The 18,688-nt window shown below is 37.5% G+C and overlaps 1 protein-coding gene across 1 annotated transcript; it reads right to left on the bottom strand.

Moving 5' to 3' along the window:
* Positions 1 to 3,571: 3,571 nt before the first annotated feature.
* On the bottom strand, positions 3,572 to 18,452 carry LOC311283669 (uncharacterized protein). The gene is made up of 3 exons (XM_084398225.1): positions 17,769 to 18,452; positions 17,589 to 17,666; positions 3,572 to 5,678 (listed from the first exon to the last, which is right to left on the bottom strand). Exon 3 carries the CDS (start codon positions 5,592 to 5,594, stop codon positions 4,137 to 4,139), a length of 1,458 nt encoding a protein of 485 aa, XP_084254351.1. The 5' UTR covers positions 5,595 to 5,678; positions 17,589 to 17,666; positions 17,769 to 18,452; the 3' UTR covers positions 3,572 to 4,136.
* Between the last annotated feature and the right edge of the window lie 236 nt (positions 18,453 to 18,688).

Here is an 18,688-nt window from a genome sequence, read left to right as displayed (position 1 = left end):
TTTTAAGTTCCGCACGAATGACGACAGAGATATCCTCTCTCAGGGATGCAAGAATATCTGCTTTCCAATCCTCCGTGTCCGTCACTGACTCTAGCTGCGAAATAGGAGGCAAGTCAGCGGGGGTGGTAGAGGCTTGCATCGAGGATGTCTCCAGCCTGGTGCTCGCAGGGCCGCTGTATTTATATTTACGCAGCTTAGTCGCCATTGAAGAGACTGATACGGATGGCAGTTGTTCAGAAGGGTGTCACAAATATTAGAAAACGGCGTCCACAATAAATTCACCGAAAATGCGCTATAAAATAATAATTTTAAAGGAAGCTAGACAGGAGATAAGTTTCACACGTCTTACTCCATTGAATGTTCACTAGCGCCCCCACCTTTCGCGTTTTTACACTCAGTGGCACCGTGACGAATGCGAGGGGGAGATTACTCCCCTGAAATAATACAGCCACCGTAGGAGTTAAAACGCCCTCGGAATGGGAGGAGCTAGAAAGTAATATTCAGTTGGTAGTCATAAACAATTTCACTGCTAGATGGGAGAAAATCCTACACAGTGTAGCTTTAAATAAGACAACTAGGTGGGATCATAATGGTAAACGTAAAATTATAGACTTGATGGCAGAGAGACAAAGTGACACATTGGCTATGTCACTATCCACATTATCCAGAGAGAGCTCCCTCATTTTTATGAAAGGCCGGTGGGCGAACAAAGGAGGAGTGAATATAACTTCTAAAAATGTTTTATTTCTTAATCCATTAAATGGATGTATGACATTAGATGTCTAAGAAAACTACAATTTAGGTAATAAAGGTTAAATAAGAAAGCAGCTATATGGCTGTCTTAAGGGTTGAGATCCGAGTAACATAATATTTTGGTTTGTGAAAAACAGTAAAGATAAGTGGGACTGAGACAATACTGATAATATTTTTTGGATTTTCAGACTAACCATTTGATAGAGGAATACTGTGAGAAGTAGTTATAATGAAAAATAAAGTTAAAATTAATGTTATGAAAACAAGGGTATTGAAGAATTAATAAAATACCATGATTTCCCTAAAGAGGGAACTTTAAGTGTCACTAGGCTGACTGCTGTGAGAGACTCGGTGGAAGAGGGAAATGAAAAACAAAAAAGTTGTTGAGACGTGTGTGTGTGGATTGTATGCAAACAATAATGTACTGGTTAGATGAGGCAGAGCGAAAAGAAAGGAAAATGATGCAGAAGGCACTGGTATGTAGGGAAATAGGGAAAGATGATCAGAAATCAGAAAATAACATTTCTGCTAGAATTTATGGAACTATTTATGAACGCCTGTTAAGTCAAATTAAGTTGAAATGATATGAAAAGTGAGTTTCAGATAAAAATAATAAGCCATTGAGTATGATTAACATGGATTAACGTGATATAAAGATAAGGAATAAACAAAAAATTTATTAAGCAGAATGGGGAACAATTCTATATTTTAGTGGTAAAATAATGATTGAAATGATGATGTGAATTAGTTTTATTTTATTTCTATTTTGGGGGAAAAAGGTACAAGATGTTATACAATCAAAATGGTACATGCTATGTGACTAAACTGAAGGATGAATTCAGCAGAGACTTAATAAAGTATATATTAAGTAATAATTAAGTGCTTAGATGGATTATTATGGGCCTTAATTATTATTATTATTATATTTTTTTGTTGTTGTTGTTGTTGTTTATTTTCAGTTTGACAACCACTGTGTTTTGAACTTAAAGGGTCTATAATGGGGGTAGTGAAAATAATGGATTAACTATCTTTCTTAGTTTATTATAAAAGGAATTGGAAATTATAGTTTTATAAAAACTAGTGCATATATCCTGGTATGATTATAGACAATGTCTTTATTTATTATCTGAGTAGTGACTGCGCGTCTAGCCCATGTTAGGTATACAGCAACAGTGCTTGCTTATTTAGCCCGGCTTCCAGAGAATAAATATGTACTTGTTTTGTATCAGTTAGTGGATAATAACAAATTCACCAAGATGAATAACAGCTGTGTAAGACATGTAAAGACAGCTATGTCTGGTCTCTCGCTTTAGTACTGTGCCTCTAGTATGACGGTGTGGCTCTTTTAATTATACCATTGTATAATAAAGTTTTGTTATTGTCTTTCTACTGAAAGCATGTCTCTGTCTCGTTCATCTTTGGTGTACTTCTACGAACCTGCTTGCCTTAAGATTAGGTATTTAGCAGTTAAGGTGCAAAGTATATCCTGGTGTGAGAGGCACCAGGTGGCGTAGTCAAGAACCTTTAATCCTAGATCTGGTCAAAGTTCCATAAGGTCACATGTTCTTTTCATGTATTCTTTAATGTCTGTATTTGATATCTGAATGCAGTAACAATGCTTTCCTATTTATCCCAGCTTCCAGAAATGAAATAGGGACATGTTTTGTGTTTGAGAAAGGTCTTCAACGTGTAAAACAAATAGGGGTCATTGAAGTCTATAGTTTAAGGGACCATTTCTCAGTTAAAGCCTATATTTTCCATTTAGACTAAAGTGTCCTATCCTGAGAGAAAGAACTTGTTATCTTGATGTTTTGAGACGAGACTCCTGTTTATAGTTAGAGCCTGGCCAAATCCAACCTTGGGAAAGCTGTGTGTCAGTGTGTGTGTGTTAGTCTTCTTGCTTACAGGTTAAGGAACCACTGGCATTGTTGGAGATTGACTGAGTTGTTCTGGACATGCTGGCGCCCAGCAACCCAAATCTGCGACCTGGAAGGTCACGACGTGCCTAACTTCAGGGTCCGAGTGTCAGCTGCATAATCGATGGAGATATGCTTCTGTCTATCTGTATATGTGTGGAAAATTACTATGTTTATCAATTTCTTAGCCAATCAGAATCATTGAACCTGTAAGCAATGATGTAGCTTAGACCTTGGAAATGGTATAACTGCTGTGATCTTTGTAACTGTAAGCGGGGCGGCCTACGAACTCCTGTGTGAGTCTTGAAGCTGACTTCTGCTGATGAAACTGCAAACGATCTTCAGTAAAACTTTTCTTAATTTTTATTTTTTTATAATTCTGACTCCGGGTCTTCTTTCAAACATCTGGTCCTTGGGTCCTAAACTGTTACCCGCTAACAGCACCTTCCGAAAATGAAGCAGATTACTGTATGGAATGGGAGGATGCCAGATGGAAGAGATATATGCCATAACCACCACCACAGCTGTTAAATAAACACTAATTATTAATTTGGTAATTTTTCTTTCCTACAAATATAAAAAGCAACAGTGGTGGTGCAGGTCCTTTGCCTTCTTGCTGTTGGCGGAGGAGAACTCACATGTTAATTTCATCAGCCTTATTAAAAAATGTAACAGGTTGAATTAGAGAACATTTAATTATGTGAAAAGAGCATTATACAACATGGAAACAGCTGCGGCACATTGAAATAGACAATGAATTATATTTATTTAACATGTCAAATGTTTGTAAAGTAATTTAGCCTATATGAACCTTTTATGCTTAACGATTTAACTGATTGAATTTTGGTTTTATTGTTAAATTTTAGCTGCTGCCACATTTTTTTTTTTTTTTTTTTGCCTGTGGGATACCATGAAAATGAATATTAGTTCAATAACTTTCCGTTCTGCCGGTTTTCACCTCTAATATTATAATAGTGATTAATTTGATATTCAACAGTTTCTCATATGGCTTCTAGATGATAGTGCTTTATAATACAGTTAAAACAGTCTCTAACAGCCTCTTAGTGACTGATTATTACATGCACATAATTTTATGATAAATAACAATGTTCTGGCTATTTGTTGCTTTTACAGTATCATATATATTTTCCATAGTATCTTACTGTATAAGCACATATACAGAAATCACAGTAATCACTTTAACATAGTTAATTTAGCAGATGCAGTTTATTTAAAGCAACTCACAAATGGAAAATACAGGCAAGTGTGATGATAGAAAAATGATAGATTCATAAAAGATTGCAATTATGATCAATACAGCTTTACATCACATGAAGGACATGCTTTTGAACAAAGCAGAAACATTTTAGGATCCTATTTTCAGATTTTCAGTGTCAGCATCATTTGAGATGAGGCATTATTTGTGATTATTAAAATATATTAAAATCTAGCCATGTATCCCAGAGCTTACTGGTTTTCTTCTCCTGCTCTCTTCTTGATGTTTTCCAGTATTTCAGCTTTTTCAGGGTTATTTATTTCCTTCAGCTTTTCAATCAGAAAATCAGTGTGCTGAAGTGTGAACAAAGAAACAGTCTTGAGTGCGATTTTCTCCAGAGTTTCCACACAGTGAAAAGCTTCAAACACCAGTTTTATTCTCTCTTTCTCTAATTCTTGCAGTTCTTCTTCCAGCTTCTTGGCCAGAGACTCACCATGCCCAATCTTCCCATCATATTCCTTCTTTAATTCTTCATATGTCCTCTTCTCCTTTCTTGTTTTTGTTACATATATTTTTGCTTCTTTGACGTGTTTGCTGTAGTGGCATTTATCTGTGCACACTGTACAGTAATTATCTTTCATCGAACTGCACCATTTGAGATCTCTGACCCACCAGCATCCTGGATAATGACAGTTCTCCTCACAGACGCTGCAACACGTCGCCTCTTTGGCTAAACTATGATCAATATCAACCCTCTCTTTGTAGGGCACTTCAACTTCATACTCAAAGTCATTATTTTCTTCTACATATTTCTTGTTCTGCTTCAGAGCTTCTTGAGTTTGTTTCAGTTCATTTTGCTTTAGTTCTTTCATGTGAACACGTGACTGTAGATTAGAGATATTTGCCTCCAGCTGCCTTCGTTGTTGTAACACATCTCGACTCATCTTCAGGGATTTTGGTTTTACACTCTCAAGAAACTTGAACAATCCTTTCATTCCTCTAAAACTGAGATTCCATAATTGATTCCGCCTCTGTTCATGATCTTCATCATCATCTTCATCTTCATCATCTTCTTCATCAGCAGTGTCTGACTGACAGTTGTTAAACAGGAAATACACTGGCTGATTCTTGTCATTCACTGCACACTTGACTTTAGCCTCTTTAACAGCCGTCAGGACATCTTTAGGTCGATTTCCATCTGAGTGTGTGAAGAGCAAGACAATGTTTTCAGCAGTATCTCTCCCAAATAAAGACTGAACAGCATCAAATATGTATTGTTGTCTGTCAGAGAGTCGATTCTGTGATGCTTTAATCACCAGACACACTGCATCTATTTCATGAACACTTTCTTCTGATGTAAATAAACTAAACAAACTCTCAGCAATCTCTTTATCGAGATGAACTCCACGAGTGTCTCCATATCCTGGTGTGTCGATGATTGTTAAATGGATTGGACTCTCTTGTGGATAAAACCCATAAACAGTGATGATGGAGGTCTGACTGTGAACTGATGTTCGGTCACTCTGATCATCTGTGATCTCAAACCAAACCTTGTCTTCTCTCTTCACACCCAACATGTAGTTGATCATCACATTGATTAGTTTTGTTTTTCCTGTTCCTGTTTCTCCCACCATCAGAATGGTTTTATGGGGTTTGTTTTTGTCTCTCTCTCCAAAGGTCATTTTTCTATATGGTTTAGACTGATCCATTTTCTCTGTCTTTTTTTGCAGACGATATCGAGCAGGATTTCCATCTTCAATTAAGATGCTTTTCTTGATGAGAGCATTTATGTCCTGTAATGTGAAACATAAAAATACAACAATAATTATGGTTGTAAGGACTGATTTTCCTGCTAAAACAAAAACTCACCCTGCAATAAAGCCATAAAATGCACCCTAGCTGGACAAGAGATAGCAAAGACAGAGCACAGGACGTTGTCTGTCCAAACTTATCTCCTTCAGAGTGTGAATTACCCCACCATAATTGGGGGGTACTGCTCCTTCACTTCTTCTATGACCATCATGGTCCACTACCATATCAATCCCCACTGTGATCGCCAAGTGCAACATGTTTTGTGCAACATGTGTTGTGCAACACACATACAAGGTCTAAACATGCGACAAACTGATAATCAGTAGGCTACAGAATATCTCATTGTTATTATATATCCAAAAGAGAACTGTTTTGATCAACTCCCAAAAGTTAGAAGTTAAGTGCACTGAAATACCATTCTAATTACTAGCAAAAGTAATAAATATGTAATGTGTCTGTAATGTTTTTTTAGGGAGGGGTTGGGTGTCTGTAATGTTGTATGTTTTTTTTAATGGACCTTGAGTCTGACAATAAAGTTGAACTGAACTAATACCTTTACAAGAAGCCTATTGCCTATTTCAGGGTTTTTCCTGGCTCAAAATGAGGCGGAGGTGGTAAAATCATAATAATGTATTTTAATAATAAGATAATTAAATGTGTATTTTTTTGTAGATCATCATATAGCTTAATGTGTTTCCCACATTTATTTGTTGGTGGAGCTTGGTATCTTTAGGAGGAACCGGGGGCATGCCCCCCCGTAAGAAGATTTTGTACATTTTAAAGATAAATTCATTAATCTGGTGCACTTTGAGTCACCCGAATCCACTATTAAAAATAAATAATCTACGTTAAATTGTCAATGTTTCATTACATCACTGTTTGAAAACACTCAGAATAATTTTTTGTACCTTTTATAAAGGGCATTTTCCCCTAATTTTATTAAATGTATGCTCCATCTTTCATTTTAAATTCTTAAATTTGATAAATATATTCAATTAAAATAATTAGACACTAGGCTGTTTCCAATAAAATTAAATAATTTACATTGAAAAATTCTAACTGTATTAAATTAGATTATTTTAAATATTTTTGAATATACAAATAAGGAATGTTGAAAAGAATGATACTTTATGAAACTAGCGTTTTGTCATTCAACGTTGACACTTGCTTGAGAAGCTGAAGTCGTTCTCTATCTCAGTTGCTTCTAGCCACGGTGATTAAAAATGGTACGGTCCACAATAGGGGTGTCTGAAATCGCTTTACATTCAAATGTTCCTACAGTGAAAATAGGAGTTGACTTGTATTGTAACTGTAATTATATTTTTCCACAATATCAGAAAAATTATCTGACCCCCCCAAAACTGATATTTCTGTCCCCTGTAATTCAAACTATGATCTCCTTGTTTGACTTCAACTCATCCCCCCTCTCCCTCCTCAAGTCACTGAAAGTTCATTAAGAATGTCTATACAGTATATCACATATGATGTATCTTGTGAATCTATTGGTTTTCCTTTTCATGTTTGGTATCATTTTTAAGTGTCTCAGTGTGATTGGTAAAATGGTCTTAATTTCATTGCAGTCATTGGTTTAATGAGAAAGACTGAAAACTATAGGATAATCCTGTTTCTCCTTTCTGGGTGATATCTGTCATGGTGTGGGTTGTCTTGTTCTTGTCTGTCATGTGTTCCCCTGTCTTTTCATGTTTAGCTGTCTCCCGTTATGTTGATTAGTCTTCCCAGGTGTCTCTGATTAGCCACGCCCCCTTGTTATCTTGTTTAGCTTGATTGCCTGTTCAGTCCCGGAGTCTTAGTCTTTGTCTTAGTTCAAGTTTATTCTTAGTCTTTTAAATAATTCAAGTTTGTTTAATTAAATACTGCTGCATTTGGATCCTGCTTCCTGCTTCCTGCTCTGCATCATAACAATATCTCTTTTAAGATATTTCCTGAAACCAGGTGTTATCCCCTGGAGTACATGAATTGACCCAAACAACTCTAAACAATATTTGTATAACCCTTTTGTTCTGGTCTGGGTATTTAAGGGTAGGTGACAGAGCAGTGTTTGGGGCCCTTTACCAGGATCATCCCCCATACAGTGCTGTTTCAGTGTTTACCTGTTGGAAAGCACTCACACACCACTGTGTGTCTCTGTCAGGAAAGAATTACTTACTTTTAGAGTCATCTTTGAGTAAATTATGTATTGTATTTATTATTTCTGAATTGGCTTTTAATCACTTGTGTAATTGGCATGATACATTTTACCTGACAAATAAATGTTACATCTTGATTTGTTCTGAAGTTTTCTGAAATCATTATTTTCTAGTAGATTAAAGTACAGTCTGGTGTTTCCGCAAATCTCTGTCCAGGATAGATCAAACCGAAGGCACTATGAATGGAGCATGGAGCACATCATTAAGGAGACCTTCCGATTTCTGACTATCACTGACTTAGCACGTTGTACGTTGCAACTATTACACCTATGGGCCTGCAGTGAGCGGCTGCATAGGGTAAAATACTTGCACTGCACCCTCTGACTATTTCAGGACTGGCTAGTTTGTGATCGTGAGCGCACATTCGCGACGTGACGTCTCAAAGTGACACTGGGTCCGTAATGAATTAATAAATTAATTCATAATCAATATTTATGATTATTTTCCATTCAGAAACACGATCTAAATTTGATTATCATTTGAAATTGGAGACAGATTAAGCGTAGAGCTAAAGTAATATTGAAACTAAATTCCAATAAATGAAGTGAACTTCACTGGAGCGCTGAAAAGACATACACGCATTATCCCTTCACCCACCGTTGGATTCCGTCATTGGGCCAATGGGTGGTCCTTACATGGTCATGACTCATGTGTAATCAACGTGATCTCATGAGAATACGTGTGTATTTTTACGTAAAGTGTAATTCTACCATACGTACATTTACTTACGTTTTATACACACAGAAACGTATAATACTGACGTATTTACAGCTCTAAAACGTAAAATATTTACGTATTAACAGCACAAAAACATAAATTATTTACGTATGAACAACTCTACCGACGTACATATTTGTACGTATTCTTATTTATGCATATTAAAATCGTGGGATTAATGTTTTGACTCTATTGCATTCAAATGTCTTATCAATTACGTTATCAGTCGCATTTATTATTATTAAATGCAGTTTACTCAAGAAATAGGCTAATAACCATTCACTCTGTTGGTGCCTTCTGCTGCAAACTCGTTTCGGAGGATTAGCCTACATGCAGTTACACAAGAATACACTTTAAAACCTTAAAAATACCTTATTTAATCGTTTAACCATTTTGTAATATTTAGTTTATTTACAGTGAGACACAAAATGCGTTTTCTCCAATAGAACAATAATACACCAAAACCAACATAAATTCACAAAAGACATCAATTTTATTAGCTTGATATAATCCAAATCTTTAGAATCCATACGTTTGCAAGAAAGAGATCCAAATTCAGCCCTTTATCCAGTGAGTGATCTTCATCTCCATTTCAGCAGCGCAGTCTGTAACCGTCAAATTCCGCGCTCGTGATGAATTCAAATTCAAAAATTGCGCCCTCAAGAAGCGTTACGACATGTTTTATGGCAGTGATATCAAACGGTCATTGGTTCTCGCCCAGAGCATGTGAGCGGAGTGGAGCGGGAGCGAGCGGGGAGCGCGAGCGGGCGGATCTTGGACAGAGCGCAGAGCGGCGATTTCAAAAGGACGGAGCGTCGCATTTCCCGCTCCAATTTCGCTCCGCTCCGCTCACACCACGAGTCTGAAGCATGCTCAGTCAAGCCTGACCCTGAATCCATTTGTCTTGCACAGTCATCAACAGTAGACTATTTTCAGGCAAAACTCGGCTCAATAATGGAGTTCAAAAAGTAAAATGAGAATTCATACAGGTGTAGCCTATCAATATAAGTCGCTCCGGAGTCCGGAGTAGCCTATAAGGCGCATCAGTCAAAAAATGCGCCATGAAGAAGAAAAAACATAGGCCTAGCCTCGCACTGGACTATAAGTCACATTTATTTAGAAATTTATACAAAAAAAAAAAAAATTGTTATGGACGGGACAGTTCTCCGTTACGGACGTGAGCGCTCTGAAAGCGGCACTAAGACTGCTTTAAAACTTTCACTCAGACCTCAAACAGAAAGCACAAAGCCTGTCTTTAAAATTAATTTCGTTTTGTATTAATTGTATCTTAATTTTAATCAAGGTTTCATCAACCAATTGTCTGGATTTAATAAGAAGTAAATATATTAGAAAATAGATAACCACGATACGAAGGCGCCGGCGTGAACCTGGAGTTTGTCTCATGAATGAACCGAAACTCAGCGTATAGCCTACTTGCCTCACACACCTGAGACATATATATATAAAGCTTGAAATGTCTACTTTTAAACAGAACAATTCAAAACGAAAGAAAACAGACTGCTCTCCCGTATGAAATGTGCATTTCTCTCAGGCGCGTTCACTACTGCGAAGATCACGAGTCAGCATCTTTCCAGCCGACAGACATAAAAAAAATTAAAATGTCTTCTGCTATATTTTACATATTCATAATCTTTTTGCCGGTTCGTTGTGACAGCTTTTAGGTGCCCTTACATGTTACGTGAACGCATCAGCACTGAAAACATAGAGATTTTTTTTCTTTTGGGGGCATTTTGTTTGTTTTCAGACTTTCTCATTTGCCTGCGCGATGTTAGAAGACGCTGTTAATAAAGTTGCGAGTAGGCCTACACATTGGATTCACGTTTATTATTATAGGCTATTTAAAAAAATACCCCAGTTTTTATGCCAGTCGTATCATTTGAATCATTTTTGTTGTATTTATCCGCCACACACCTTGAAGGCCGGTCCGTGTCTGATATTGTCTGATTTTAAACCGGTCCATGGCGCAAAAAAGGTTGGGGACCGCTACAAGTGATATACATGTAGATTTTTTTTCCTTTTTTGGAGCGAGCGGGGGGTGATTTGAGTGGAGCGCGAAGCAAACTGCGTTGAGCGCTGAGCGAAAATGAGCGGAGCGGCCTGATGTAGCTTTGAGCGGGGGAGCGGAGGGGTGAACAGTTCAGTGAGCGATGAGCGGAGATTCTCACCGCTCCACTCCGCTCACATGCTCTGCTCTCGCCACAGATTGCGACATGCCGTATTTCAGTCGGTAAACTACATTTGAAATGGAGAAGCGCGCGCGCCTTCACACAGAGCGAAGCCGGATTAACATTTTCTTGGATTAATAATTTAAATTCTGCTCTGTACCTCATTCAAAACTATTATACCGAAAGAGAGGACTGTAACTGCAACACATCGTCATGTGAACGACTTTTGGTACCGGTTTTGACATGTTCGCAATAAATAAATTATTGTGATTACACGTATGTTGTAATTTTTCTTCATAATTGTAGCCTATGTACGTTAACTTAGTTTTAAGAAATTGGTATGGTTAGGTTTAGGGGTAGGAGTAGGATTAGCTGCTAAAAAAATCTTTTAATGCTATATAGTTAATAAAATTGCCATTTCCCACACATCTCTGTACGTTTTGTCCTTTTTATATTCTGTATAAAATGGGTAGCTGCTAACTTTATGTTTAGGTTTGGGAGTGGGGTTAAGGGATCTTCGATTTATCTATAAAACGTACGTTTTCTATCTTTGAAAATTACGTATTAACAATGAGACCAGGCTGTCATGCATTTATGGATATACGTTGAATCTATACGTATTTTAAGTTGTAATACGTAAATATAGATACGTATCGAACCTGAAATAACGTCCATATGATACGTAAAAGTCACTATAATACGTAAATATAGATACGAATTGGATCGTTTTTATTTACGTCTAAATATGTACGTTTCGTGTGTGAGATCAGGCTGGTGTAATTGATGTACAATGTTACATTTTTAAATTATAAAATTATGAAATGTGCACCAACATCCCTGTTAACAATAAAGGTTCTTTCACATAACTCAACCAAGAAAATATAAGCATTTTACATTTAGTTTTTTATTACTCCAAAAGAAATATACATATTAAAGGGGGTCATATGATGATTTTTAATGTTTTTATTCTTTTCCTTTAATGTGTTAATTATCTGTTTGTGCATTCCTATGATCTGTAAAGTTACAAAGTGATTTATTCTATCTAACAGAGAACACTGATCCAGACCAGCCTAAAATGCCTTGATTAAAGTCCAGATATTATTACTTTCTCAAAGGTCCACATCACAGTGTGAAATATTAGCATAATGCCACCCAGAGGCATACGCAATGAAAGAAGACGAGGCTTCAGTCAATTAAAGTGTTGTCGCTGTGAGTTTGGATGCGAAAACAAAACGCATAAATGTTATAAACTTCATAAAGCTGTTTCTGGGCAGTACGACCCAAAAGTTTGCTTGTGCACATGCAGCGCATTTTATTTAACATACCTTGACTTTATGACTTTATTGGTGTTTTTGTTAAACAAACTTTTGCCATTACAAGAATGAAATCCCTTATTTTGTTTAATCATTACAATAACACCAGTATCATGCAGTGAAAATGTTTTATTGTAATGGATGTATTGCACAGGCTTTCGGAACTGACGAATCTGCAGCCGATCGTTCACATCTGTTCATTGTGTTGTTCGTGTGCGTGGTATTATTGTGTTTATTTGGTGTATGTATGACGCGTTATTTCTCTGTTTAGTAAATTGTATGAGGGATTGGTTTGCCGGATATTTGACGGGAAGTCCCACCTGTCGGTGTGTAAACCCACTTATGTTTCTATGGCCACTTTACAGAAAAAGTATGTCAGCTAACCTTGTTTCTTGTGTATTCTAGGCCTGTAAATTGGGCGTTTGATCGCGACATGGTGTAGTCACGACGCTGCTGTTTTGTTTTGTTTTGGTTCTGTTTTGATTTCTCTTGCTTTGTTTTTTTGTTTTTTTTTTGCTTTTTGTGTTTTGTTTTGCTTTGGTTTTGACTTGTTTTTGGTGATTTTGTTTTCTTGTTGTTTTAGTGTTTGTCAGCTCATATTATGAGCTATATGATATCTTTAATCTAATTTGTTATCCTTCTCGGAATTCTTTTTGATTTATTAACATTTTTGTAATTGTCTCCCTTGGCTTATTTTGTTTAGTGTTATTTGTTGTTTTTTTGGTTGTTTTTTTTGGTTTGGCTTACATTTAGAGTTGGAGACTTGGATTACTTTGTGATTTGTTCTGTGCTTTTTTGTCATTGCCGGTAAGCAATATTTAATTTATTTCAGTGTGTTTATTTTTGTGTCCATTGATTATTGTTGTGAGCATTCAGTTAATGCTGTTGTTTCTCATGTATTTATATTTTGTTATTAATTGTTTAGGTTTTCTTCTCTTTGTTTCAGGAGCAGGGGTGACCCAGAGCGGACAGGTTAGCTATCCCTGGAGGGTGCATGGAAACTCTCCTTTTCCAAGAGTGTGCGGTGTAGGTTTTCTTGCAGTGGATTTCACTGGAGTGTGTGCTTTTGAGATTTGGTGCACGGGTTACTCACTGCGGACTGACTTGAAGCCCACTGCTTAGCCTGCCCTACTACTGCTGCACCCCAGCTCAGTGGCGAGAGGTTGCTTTTCTGTTTCTTTGCTTGACCAATTTGCTCATATGTAAATCAGTGGCCTTGTTTGCCACCACTAGTGCTTACTGTTACCTGTGGTCTTTTAAATTATTTATGATCACTTAATAAAGATCTATTTTGTATGTATCCACGCCTCAGTGTTTTGTGATTGTGGGAAGGAGATCGAACTTGTGTGCCCTTAATTAGTGTTTCCCCAGCTAGTTTAATGCTGGGGTGGCGTAGTCTTTACTTATAGTTCTGTAAATGAGAGCGCCCCCCCCCCTCGATATGCCACAATAGCTATTCATCAATAAAGGAATAATTGACGACAGGCCGTTGAATTATTAGAAAATAATGCACAAATGAGGTGGTTATATGGACATGATGCGAAGCAGAGTTACACCTCAGCACTTCAGATGACCTGCAAAGAGCTAATGAACTGAATGACTTTTTTCTGAGATTTGAAACTCAGGACTTCTCTTTAGAAAGGAAGAATATTTTAGAGACAATTGCCGTCACAGAGCAGGATGTAAGACTGGTGATAGAACCCAAGGCGGTGAGATTGCATTTTAAAAACTTATGTACTAAGAAGGCAACGGGACCGGATGGAATATCCGCATTTTTGCTAAAGACATGTGCACATGAGTTGACAGCTGCATGGTTTCCAATCTTTCAAAAATCAGTAGATTTGCACGTCATACCCACTCTGTGGAAGAAATCAGAAATTATACCAGTACCTAAAAAACCATGCCCAAATGTGAATAATGATTTCAGGCCTGTGGCGCTAACTTCTATTGTTATGGAATGTTTTGAGAGGATAATGGTGTCATTTCTTAAACAAGATGTTGGTGCATTTTTGGATCCGTTTCAGTTTGCTTATAGGCCGGGGCGCAGCATAGACGATGCTATCAATAGCATTTTACATCTGGTCAGTAAACACCTCGAAGACCCCAAAGCCTATGCACGTATTTTATTTGTTGATTTTAGTTTGGCTTTTAACACTCTACAGCCTTATATGCTTATTCAGAAACTGAAACACATGAATGTTAATTCTTTTATTCTTAACTGGTATTTTTCATTTTTAACAAACCGTACTCAACAGGTTAAAGTGAATAATGCTCTTACGGAGCCCAGGCCAATCAGCACTGGTGTCCCGCAGGGCTGTGTCAGTTCGCCAGCCCTTTTTACATTATATACTAACGATTGCCTTAGACTTCATACCGATAATTACATTATTAAATTCTCTGATGATACAGCAATCCTTGGCCTCATGCATAAAGATAAAAGTCCAACCGCGTATCATACAGAAATTGAGGAATTTGTTCAGTGGTGCGATGATAATTATCTTGTGCTAAATGTAACTAAGACTCAGGAGATGGTGTTTGACCCAAAAGCCATAGGCGATACCAGGCCTGTAATTAACAATGTACCCATTACTCAGGTTAGCTCTTACAAGTACCTGGGTGTACAGATTGATAATGCACTGACCTGGAAGGACCATGTAAATACGGTCTGTTCCAGACTCCAGCAGAGGATGCATTTTTTACGGAGACTTCGATTGTATGGAGTAGAACAAAAATGTATGTTGTTGTTCTATCATGCAATATTAGAGAGTATTTTAAAGTACGGTATTACAAGCTGGTATGGTAACCTGACAGTACAATCAAAATCACAGATTGCTCGTCAAGTAAAGACAGCTATGAAGATTATGGGGGTCAAAAACTATCTGCCCCCCCAGAAAATCTATGAGCAGTCGGTTATCAGACAGGCACAAAAAATAGTTTCTGACCCGACCCACATTCTTCATCCAGAATTTCAGCTTTTACCATCTGGTAGAAGATTTAGAGTTCCTAAATGTAGGCTAAACCGTTATAAAAACTCTTTTTTACCTATGTCTATTAAGCTCATTAACTCTAATATGTAGGTGTGTGTAATGTGTTCTTTTTGCAATCTGTAGGCTTTTGGGGTGTGCAATATGTTGGTTGTTGAGGTGTGTGATATGTCATTTGTGCGATTTGTAGGCCATAGAGAATGTGCAATATGTCAATTGTGTATTTTTGTAGGCCAGATAGAGTGTGCAATACATAAGTTGTGAATCTTAGGGGTACTATGAGTGTGCAGTATGCCAATTGTGTATTATATAGGCCTTGTGGAATATATCAGTTATGTATTTATGGGTACTATGGAGTGTGTAGCATGCCAAATGTGTATTTTATGGGCCTTAGGGAGAGTGCAATATGTTAGTTGTGTATTTTAATGGGTGCTATGGAGTATGCAATATGTCAGTTTTGTATTTTGTAGGCCATATGGAGAGTGTGCAATATATCAGTTGTGTGTTTTTGTGTGCAATATGCCAGTTTTTAATTAAGTAACAGTTTTAAAGTTTTATAAGTGCCAATGGAAGGCGTTAATGTGTCTACTACTATACATACGTACCTATTTAAACGTATATGAAATGTTCGTTCTTTTTGTACAGTGTCTTTTTTGTGTTGTCTCTGTAAAGCTATGGAATGGACAGAGTCCAAAACAAATTTCCCTTCGGGGACAATAAAGTATATCTCATCTCATCTCATCTCATCTCACCTTGGGTGTGCATTATTTTCTAATAATTCAACAGCCTGTCATCAATTATTCCTTTAATTGGAATTGTGTTTTTTTTTTCTTTTGTTCTTTGATCAACATTAATGGTAGCAGCAAGTATATGCTGTCAGTGCACTGATTCAATAGACATAGGCTTACTTTTTTTTTCTTTCTCAACCATTTAAGACAAAACTGACTGTTTACAGGGATATTTGAACTTGAAAAAAGGTTGAATTTCCGTGGTTGAAACAACAATTCTTCTAATGTTTATTTGATGCTATAAATTAACTAGAAGGATAATTGTGAGATATAATTGTGTATGTGTCCATGCACTATATGAGAGGTGGCTCTTTTCTTGCTTTGTGAGTGCGCAGCACTGAAAACAGCGGGCATGCAAACGTGTTCTCTCGTATCTTGCGCTTAAAGAATGCTATCAAGAAGAACACGTTTCTGTCCAGTGACGCAAGATCAGCGGCGTTTGAGGGGCCCCTAATTGGCATGGGGCCCTGGGGCGGCCGCACCCACACTATCTCCACTACTGAACAGATGCTTGAGCCATTGATAGCAGACCAATGCAGTTATAGAGAGAGAAGAGAGAGAGAGAGAGAGAGAGAGAGAGAGAGAGAGAGAGAGAGAGAGAGAGAGAGAGAGAGAGAGAGAGAGAGAGAGAGAGAGAGAGAGAGAGAGAGAGAGAGATAGAAAGAAATTCTAGACAAGAGTCTCAACTGTGTTCTGCAGCAGTCTCGCTTAAAAGTATGTTTATCTGCTTCAAGAACAGCACTGTTATTACCTCGCTAGTGAGAAATTACATGTAGCTTTTAAGTTGGTAAACTATTTCACTGATAAAAACGCCAGAGCAGCTGACAACACTTTTTTCGTATATGTGTGTGTGTTTGAGCAGGAGATGAGTTTTTCATACATAAAACATATTTTTTTGTGGCAAAAAACATGGAAAAAGTTTGTAATTTTTATCCTATTGTTTACTATATTTATTTGCTTGGTCAGTGTCATTGTGGGTTTTGGTTCTTTTGCTGTTGCAGTCTGTATGGACCTTTGAAATAAATGGAATCATTTGGTGAAGTGATATTGAACTGTAATGCGGTCTAAACCTGCCTGGAACTACTTTAATCATAGTTTCCCTGAAAATAATTGCACACCTTAGAACTATCGACAACCAATCAGAATCAAGCATTCAACAGCCTAGTAGTAAAAGTCATGGTGATGTTATTGCTAAATTGGATTAATTAGGACAAAGTCATGCTAAAAGCGCAGTGGATTCCTAATCATCCCCATATACTGATTGGCTTCATCACTGTCTCCTCTCCACCAGTAAGCTGGTGTGTGGTGGGCGTTCTGGCGCAATATGGCTGCCGTCGCATCATCCAGGGGGATGCTTCACATTGGTGGTGGATGAGGAGATTCCCCCTTCCATGTAAAGCGCTTTGAGTACCCAGAAAAGCGCTATATAAATGTAACAATTTATTATCTAAGGCTTTGCATTGGGGGAAAATAATTAAGTGTGTAATAACGACTGCAATCTTGTATTATTCCTGACAATGTTTTGATGTAAAGTAAATAGAATCAAGAAGTCAAAGTCGACTCTGAAAAACCTGGAATTGAACACTCCCAGAGAATGGCTGCGTGTGTTCTCCAATAATGGAACATGTAATCTCAGACAAATCAATTAAGCTATTCTAATTACATTTGTGAATATGTCAAAAGAATCAATCCTCACCTTGGTGTGTTGACCTGTTTTCTCTCCTTAAATTCTTTCTTTGTGTTTAGGTTTCTCTTTTAAGGACTTCAGTTCCTCCTAAAATTTAAAGTGAAAATCTATAAGATACCAGAGATTTCTGTAAAATGCTCATGTATGTAGTAACACAAGCTTTAATCCTCAGAAATAAATCTTTCTTACCTTATATGATGGACCAATTTCACTGATGGGTCTGAAAGTGTGATTGGCGTGTTTCTGTGAACCTCTGCACAATACACACACAGGCTGATTGTCCTCCAGACAGAAGAGTTTGAGTTTCTCACTGTGTAAACTGCAGATCTCCTCAGATCCTGATGAACGACTCTTATCTCTGTCCTTCAGGAACGACTCACTCAAGTTTTTTAATGCCATATTAGGAGGAATAAACTCGCTTGAGGATGTTCTCCTGCAGACTGGACACTTCTGAGTTTTTTCGCTTCTCCAGAACTGTTGAAGACACTCTTTACAGACACTGTGACCACACGACAGAAGAACAGGAGACTTGAAGATTTCACAGCACACAGGACAAGAAAGTTCTTCTGGAAATACATGTCGTGAAGCCATTTTCACTGTCTGAACTCTAGACTTTACTTTCACTTTCTGAACGATCGCTTAAAAAAACGAAAAACCACGAGAATCACAAAGATCTGCTGTCTGTTCTGAAACAAACTATTTAAAAAATTCTCTTTGTTCTTCATTGATCGCTGATTCCCTTTTGCTTTTCTCCTCTCAAGAGAGAAAATAGATAGTCACGACAACAACAGAAAAAGGTCTCTTCCTGGTAAATGTAGTAAAATGGACGGGTGCAGATTCTGATGATGCATGAGTGTGTGGCGCAGTTATGACGTTAGTTTGTAGCATCACACTGGTTTCCTCAACGAACCAAGAGCAATTTAAACAACACACACACTCTTTTTGCTACTGTAGAGAGACTGACAAACCCCCCAAGCCAGATTCCCAGTGAAATGCTCTCAGACAGCAAGTGCACTGAGTTTGCTTCTTTCTTCTCTGAGAAAATCAATAATATCAGAAAGGTGATCAGCACATCCTTGAGTTGCGCTGGGGTCAGACAGATCAGACCA

This window comes from Rutilus rutilus (assembly GCF_951802725.1).
Source record: "Rutilus rutilus genome assembly, chromosome: 24".
Classification (NCBI taxonomy): Eukaryota; Metazoa; Chordata; class Actinopteri; order Cypriniformes; family Leuciscidae; genus Rutilus; species Rutilus rutilus.
The sequence above is the reverse complement of the archived record's forward strand: the minus strand, read 5'-3'. Positions and strand labels throughout refer to the sequence as shown.